This window comes from Akebia trifoliata, chromosome 9 (assembly GCF_017979445.1).
Source record: "Akebia trifoliata isolate Shusen 1 chromosome 9, ASM1797944v1, whole genome shotgun sequence".
NCBI classification, from domain to species: Eukaryota; Viridiplantae; Streptophyta; class Magnoliopsida; order Ranunculales; family Lardizabalaceae; genus Akebia; species Akebia trifoliata.
The window spans coordinates 10,940,194-10,948,735 of NC_141383.1; the positions used below are offsets into that span (position 1 = coordinate 10,940,194).

An 8,542-nucleotide genomic window follows, 5' to 3' on the forward strand; every position below is an offset into this window, starting at 1 on the left:
TGATAATATCATTTTGATTCACTAATCACCTACAATAATGTTAATCGAATTATCTTCCAATCCACGAACAATGGTTTATTGTGTGGATTGAGATCAAATTAGGATTGTTTAGACTATCAAGATGGCTTGCAAAGGTTGAATTGATTTATCTAGCTTTTACCTTATTTCAATCTCTATTTTTACTTCAATTTCATTTACTACTTAGTTGCAAGTTTCTAATTTGTTTTAAAAAATCTATTTTCAAAATTCTGTTTTAGTTTCAATTCGAAGGAAAAGTTGAATCACCTTTGTCCCTGTGCAACGAATCTTACTTACCAAAGTTTATTTTAATATTTGCCCAATCCTACATTTCTGCAATCTACATAGCATCGATCACGATGTAGCTGAGAAATTTCATTATGGAGCTGAGGTTGTGGATTCCATTTACAAGCCATTAATAATTTTCTGTGACAATGAAGATGTGACCAAGTTCGTGAAGAACGAACGAATGACAAAAAGCAACAAGCACATTGAGATCAAGTATCTGTTTGTATGTGAGAAAGTTAGGAAAGGAATCATTGAGATCCTTGATGATGATCATCGATCCTCTCACAAAATGTCTCCACCTAAGATATTTAAGGAGCATAGGAGTCACATGAGACTAATTGAGTCTTTGGACTATGTAGTGTAGTTAGGTGTCATCCCATTATCTTAGTTGATGTTTTGATTACTTTTGTAGTTTTTCACTTCAACTAAAAGTAATACAATGCTCCTATTGATATGTATTAGACATCTATCTTTTGTGCAAATGCTACAAGGATAAAGTTAGCCTAAGAATATAGTTTAATATTCATATGGTATGCTTGGATTAAATGTGTCTAGGCAACACATTTATGAGCATTCACCCTTATAAGAAGGTGATAGTTTTTCACATGGCAATTTGCTGTAATATATCAATATGACATACTATAAGTATGCAGCAAGACAAATAAGATAATGCACAAATTGATTGCATGAGGTGTGTGCATTACCCTTATATTACACTATCAAAACTACATGAAGTTAAACATCCGACACCAATAACTTTGAGGCCATGTAACTATCTTGGTGTCACAGGAGAACATCGTGTACATTCATGATCTACAGTTAGTGCCATTTTTGGGATTGGGTGAAAGTTAAAGTTAACCTTAAATATTTTAAGCAATGATTTTTCAAAGTAAAGAATGGCCACTTGGTCTTAAAGGTTTCAACCCATATGTGTCGTTTACTAAACCTTGCAAGTACATATGTGTGGACAGAGTGGGAGATTGTTGGAATGTTTTCAAAATTAATAAGTTTTAATTAATATTTATTTTAAACATGCAATTTCTAAATTAACGACATTATTGACTTTTGAAAACTATTTTTGTTCAACACATAACGTTGTCTTTAAAGGGTTTATTAATTACTTAACTTATTAACTAAGGTTAAAAATGGAGAACCGTGGTCTAACGGTCTCCAATTCAAAACGTGGGTCATGATTTTCCCATAACGCAAGAGTAATGACCTATAAATTCCCCCACTTTATGATGGGCTTATGGGGAATAAAGAAATCCTATAAATAGATAGACATCCCCCTCCCATAAGCAGTGTAGTGAGGAATTGAAATAGAGCTATCTATACAATTTTGTTGTTAGTGATTGTTGTAGATTGGCGTTAGAGGCATCAAGAAGATTACCTCATTGATTGTCATATTATTATGTACGATTCAAAGGTATGTAGATTTAATTTCGTGAATCACATTAATTTAATTGTTAATTTGATTGAAGCATGATGCCTATATCCTAGTAAAGTGGATTGGAAAATCCATCATTTCCATATCCCATGCATGGACCAAATGGAAGAATTCATAATTAACATGTTCACAGTCCTCTTTCCTAAACTTGAACAAAAAGAGTTTCCATCTGGTGTCGACAGAATCTCCATCGACCCCTTAATCTTACATGACCTACCAACCTCTTTATTTAAACCTTAATAAAAAGGTCTCTTACCAGGAAAATATCCAACCAAAGAGTTATCTCATTTTGCAAGTTCTTCGTCTAAATCCAACCTTGGAACATGAATGGATTTTTTATTGTAGAGATCTGGGAAGATAGGTAAGGATCTATCTTTCCTAGAACTATTGGAAACTAACTTACTCCATGACACCCACCCCTGAAGAACTAGATGCTATACTTAAGGCATGATATGAATGTTCACAATAAGACAAATGGACGGTCCTCGTCCCACCCCTCAAGGCCCAATAAAGTATAGTTTGGCTATGCTAGACATAATCCTCTTAGTTGAGATATAAGCCACCCCAAACAACTCCCAAAAAACTAGTACTTACTTCTCTTTCGCCAGAGCTCCTTCAGACTCAATTTTTTTTCATCATTGTCTTGGAAGCCTCATCCACATCCCAAATTATAAAGTGTGTGGATCCTTAATTTGTATTACTTCTTTCATGTAGTTCCCTGCAATATCTTTACACGGCTGAGAGTGCTACAAGGAAGACACAGAAAAATCCTATCATTTAAAATTAGGAGTTCAATGAACATCAACTGGAGAAGTGTTGGATCATATTAAAATAATTTTGATTTTAATTCATCTTTAATCTGATCTACATCATGATCCTCAAATTACTAAGGTGATGATTTTTTCTAGGTGGCACACTCTCAACTATGTAGAGATTACTATAGGAAGATAAATGAAAAAGAAGTACTACAAATCAAGATCCACTCCCAATCAGGAGCCAGGAGTTTCTTCAAACGGGGGGGGGCAGCTAGAAGATGATTGATTTTGCGGAGAAAATTTAATGTTAGAGGTTGAAAATGGGCATTTAGGCCATTTTCATTAGTATATGAGAAGATTGAAGTCGAGGGGGGTAGTATGCTTCCCCTTGGCCTCGGTCTTCTAATAGTCTAATACAAAATGACCTTATTTATTACCCTCGTCTTAAACCTGAAATCAAAAAGTATTTGATTTATCTTCTTAAAACCATTTATTTTCAATATCTTTTTTTTTTTTTGGCAGTATCCCCACCCTTTAGGTGGGACTAATCTCACTGTCACACGCACCTCCCCCTTGGAAAAGTCCTATGTGTAACTAGTTGAGTTGATGGTCAATCGGACCTTGAGGAATTCATTGCTTTGTGGAATTTCAATCACTTGACCTACCCTTCCTTAGGAGCTTATCAAGGCTCAACTTGCCACTAGGCCAAACCCTTGGGCTTATTTAGATTTAAAAAAATCATCTTAATATACAACATTAAGATCAATCTACTTTAACTTGTAAATCTGGAGAATGAGAAAGGATTTTTGAAATCAAGATGATGACATTTTTTTTTATAGAAAATCTAGGATTTTCGATAAGTGATTAAAGAGATCTTCAAAATAACAAATTTAATATAAGGTTAAAAAGATTAAAACTAATTTTATATAGATATTGAAAATTTTGAAAATGATGATTATTATTGGGAAGAAAAAAATTCTGCTTTTTTGTTTACAAGATGAAACGTGAGTGTTTAGGATGATTTTTTTTTTAAGGTAGTCAATTAACGAAGAACTCAATCAAAGGAGCACAAGTCATTAAATTGGAAAAACAAAGGTATCTCAAATATTCATTTTGTAGATGGTGTCTTAATTATCTAAAAATGATGGAGGAGGCTACTAGGTCAAAGGGGCAATACATCAGTTGACAACACAAGGATATCTAAAATATTTCCCAAAATGTATAAGGTTGCCTAAATCACACAAAATATTTGTGCGCTGGGAGTGGGGCAAAAACGAAAATTGAAAATGTAGAAGCTAGAGCCACGTGGAAAGGGGCTTACTTTTTTTTTTTAAAACAAAAATAGAGGGGCACCACAAATAATGACCTTTGTATAGGGATGTTTGAATAACCAAAATATTGAGAGTGGGAGAGGGGCAGGGGACTCCACCAACTCCCACGCATGTTTTTAAAACTCGTCCGAGTTTACTAAGTATCGAGGTTGAATCAGACCAACTCACAAAGTCACTCACATTCAATTTTTTTATTTTTTGAACGAGACATCTCAAACGTATTGAAAAATTCATTCAAGACGACTCGATATCGGGCCTAAACGAGACAAGACGCAAAACCGAATTTTAAAACTATGCTCCCACGCCTTCTTGACTCTGCCCCTTCTTCCAATGACCATAAAACCCTTGAGAGGAGAAATCTCTAATCAAAAGGTTAGAGATCCATTCAAGGTGAATTTTTTGCTCTGGCCTACTAATGGTTGTGAGAAATACACCACGTGGAACTAAAGCCAATCCAAAAAAAAGTTTGCCATGTGGGAGGAGAGGAGAGCAGGTGTAAATTAGCTACCCAACTCTCCCTTGTATAGGGTCCCATCTATTACACATTTTAGTGTTTTACCACAACTTCAAATGATGAATACCTTGCAAGCTAATGTTTTGAGTGTGACCCTACACCTAGCAAAAATGTGATACAGCTATTATACCCATTAAAAAACATTTTGCAACATATCAAGAAAACAGTAGATATCTGGGTCCTATCTGTCTGATCTCAAATTTTTTTTTTCCTTGAAGATTATTTTAGTTGAGTTAGGTGACGCTAGAAAAGGAGTAATTCCCTTTAGAAATTGGTTTCTTCCATAACCTATCATTTGGTTGGTGCTGTCCTTAAGTGAACTCTACTACATTTCCTAGCTCTTGCTCCATGCCACACCATGTGCTTTGCCCGTATTATATACCCCATGCTCCCCATACCCATACCCACATTAAGAAACACCCATATTTCATATTTCAGTATATATAACATCCAATCGAACCAGTTGGTGGTCAAAAATATGTCAGTTGGACTGTGGTTGGACACTTCAACTTTCTTAGAGAGACGTTCGATATTTAATTTTTTTTAATAATAATAATATAATTTCTTGTAAAATAAATTCCTTTATTTTCATGAAAAAAAATAATACAAAAATGTAATATTAAGGAATGCAAAAGATTTTCATTTTTGGGGTAAATTACCATATCATGAGTTTATGAAATTCCAATTCTGATTCACTGTTTATTTTAATTCCCAAATCATGAAAATCCTGATCGCATGTTTTTCAAACAGACAATCTCACAAATTTAAAGTAGCAAGATCACTGTGACTATGTGAGATTGTCACTTTGAAAAACATAATAATCAACATCTCACTACTTTAAATTATTAGATCGTTACTTTGAAAAACCTGCGATACCATTCTTCATGTTTTGAGAATTAAAATGAATAATTAGCCGGAATGAGAATTTCGTGAAAAGTTAATCATATTTTGAAAATTTTCTCTTTTTTTTATACAAAGATAATATATTTGCCCAAAATAGTTTTCTACAAAATGAAAACATTTCAAACTACCTATTTTAAAATGGTTCACAAATTCTTATATTATAATTGCTTCAACATTTGGATCAGAGCTAAAATTTAAACTCTCTATGAATGAACCTATTTTATAAGACTAAGGTGTTGTTTGTTAAATTGAAAAAATAAGTGCTGAATAGCATTAAGCGCTGAAACTTATAAGCACTGAATTTAAGTGCTAAAAAAGTTGTTTGTTTAGATGCTGAATCATGTTTGTTAAACATTACTGAAACTGGTAAATTGTCTTTGTTACCCTTACAATCATATTATATATTGTTTGCATGTTTCAAATGCTTATTTATTATCAAACACAATAAAATATATTATTTCTTATAAAATTAAAATACAATTTATTTTTAAATAATAAATAATACTCAAATCTTCAATTTATAAATAATAATTTCTATTTATAAAAGCCCACAAATTTCAAATTAAAAATAATAATGACATACAAGTCACCAAAATTTGAAATCAACTTTAAAAGAACTTAATTTTGGATGAATAATTTTCGATGGAAATGAAGGATGTGTAATTATAAAAGCACCTTATGAATTAATAAGGGCAACCCACACTATAGCCATTTTTTATTTTGTTTTATATGGGTTAAAGTTTTTGGAATGAACAAATTTTTAGTGAGCATGGTCTATATGGTCTAGAGATCATCTTCACCAAAAATCAGTCTATTTTGCAATTTCTAACTCGTCAAAAATAGTTTTCAAAAAAAAAAAAGGAACAATTTACGGTTCTTGAACTTGTTTTGATAGGGTTAGAAGTTTCAAGATGTGGTGATTTTTTGTGAGGATGATCTCCTCATTGTAGAGATCATCCTCACCAAAAATCAACTCATTCCAAAACTTTTAACCCATATAAGACAAAATAATTTAGTTATGGTGTGGGTTTATTAATTTGTGGGGTGTTTATATACTTATCCATGGGATATAAGAGGTAATATCCTTTTAAGAATAAGGGCATACTTGTCCATGCTGAAAAAACTAAAGGGCATACTTGTCCGAATTGAAAAAGCGAAGTGCTTACAGCTTCAACACTTTTTTTCAGCATCAAAATAGTGCTGAATTTTTTTCACTTATTTTTAGCAATAAGCGTTGAAAATATAGAGTAAACAAACGCACTATTTTGACAAAAGTGCTGAATTTAATTTTTTTCAACAATAAACGCTGAAAAATAGCGCAAACAAACACCGCCTAAGTGGGTAGCATGTGCAAAAGCACATTTATCACAAAACTTAGGATTTATGCATGATTCTCATTTTTTGTACCAGTGATATTAAGAGAGCTGCTATTGGCACCACAGTCAACTTTTATTTATTTTACCTCAATTTCTAAAATTATTTCTCATGCCTCAAAGATAGATTAAAACACACTATTCCATCGTTAAAAATGTTTGGCTCAAATTATTATCTCAACGTTACAATACTTAGTTAAAACAATTTCAATAGTTGTTTACAATTATTCTTAAGCCTCATATAAAATCTTAAAATAAAATTTATTAAACTATTGCAATTGGCATCCCAACTTTTAATTATTCTAAACAATATACTTGATTTCTTTATTTTTAATTGGTGTCCAGTAAGTAAAAGTAGGGGAGCCCATAGCAGCTCTTGAAATTAAATATAAATGTAGGGGCATTTTTGACTTTTCAAAAATTTGGTGTGAACGAACACTCTAAGCCTTCTCTCATTATAATAGGAAAGAATATTGGTCAGACGCTTGATCCGATTTTTAACACTTTTCTCTCTCTTATAAATTTCTATAACATCTTTCTAGACTCATCCTGTCAAATTTCTAGTCACAAACATATGTTCTTTGCAATTCCAGGCTGAAACATTAGTCTCACTCCTCTCTCTTTCCTCTCTTTCTCTCTCTCTCTGTCTCACACACACACACATGGGGAATACCACATCATCTTGTGCTCCTTCCATTATCACTGGTGGAGTGGTGAAGATTCTATTCAGTGATGGAAGGGTGGATGTTTACAGCAGACCAATTAAAGCAGTTGAGCTGATGCTAGAGAATCCCAGGCAATTCGTTTGTGATTTTAGGGACCTCAAGGTGGGTTACCGTATTCCAGGCCTTGCAGCGGATGAAGAGTTGGAACGACGTCGATTGTATTTCCTTCTTCCAATTCAGATGCTCTACTCTGTGCTCACCAAAGAGGAGATGGAATCTCTTTCTTACAAGGCTTCTAAAGCAATGAAGCATGGTGGAAGAATATTCCCTGTTTTAGGTGACTTTTGTATGTTTCCTTCAGAAGCTAAAACATTGGATTCACAAGTAGCTAGGCCTGCTGAGAGAACATACTCGAGGCAGAGATCATGGAGACCTGCCTTGGATACCATTGTTGAAACTCCATGTAGGTTGTGAAGAATTAATGATTAATGTAATTGGGAATATGTAATTGAGGGAGTAAGATTGTTTGTTTCTCTATTGTTTATTTATTTTTTTATCAGCTGGTGCTGAAGGGACCCCTCCCTAAAGAACAGACTAAACCAGAATAATTATAGAATACATCCACAACCATAATTCTTGCTAACTCTTGAGGAATCGAAGAAACATCCTCCATTACAACAACAACAACAACAAAAAAAACCAGAACAATTAGAATGACCTCAATGGATGCAATTTCTTGTGCTACCTCGAAATTCTCCTTAAGACTTCGGATCTAGATCCTTCTGCTCCTAGGTGTGCCTGCAACAACACCTCTCTAATGATCAAGTTAGATTAAGTACAAAATTTGGCAAGGTTTTAGTGGTTAAGCAAAGCATACCTTTTTTTGTCTTGCCTCCTGTATTTATAGAGATCAAACCCTAAATTTTCCTTTTTCTTTGTTGATGTCATCTTCTTTCCAATTTGGAGTTGGAATCCGAATTGGAATGTATCTCCTTTAGGATTATGTCTAGATTCATTGAGCTAATTTAGCAACAGATTCCCCACATCTAGGGCAATCCCTGACTTTTTTGAACCTCAAGTGGATAATATCTCAATCAAATCCCCTTATATTTTAGAATTTGAATCTCTTATTGCATTTGTTCCGTTTCCCTGGTGTGGCGAGCTCCAAGCTGGGCATTTGCACTAATCTGATTCTGAATTATGAGACGAGGTCTTTCGTCCCTAACCTCGATCCTATATGTTTCATTT

General features: G+C 33.6%; 1 protein-coding gene across 1 annotated transcript; it reads left to right on the top strand.

Moving 5' to 3' along the window:
• The first annotated feature begins 7,288 nt into the window (after window positions 1–7,288).
• On the top strand, window positions 7,289–7,923 carry LOC147394285 (uncharacterized). The gene has a single exon (XM_086454778.1). The coding sequence runs from the start codon at window positions 7,292–7,294 to the stop codon at window positions 7,766–7,768; it is 477 nt and encodes a 158-aa protein (XP_086310904.1). The 5' UTR covers window positions 7,289–7,291; the 3' UTR covers window positions 7,769–7,923.
• The last annotated feature ends 619 nt before the right edge of the window (window positions 7,924–8,542 follow it).

Excerpts from the sequence above, each read along its gene's own strand:
- LOC147394285 (XM_086454778.1), top strand. The coding sequence starts at position 7,292 with ATGGGGAATACCACATCATCTTGTGCTCCTTCCATTATCACTGGTGGA.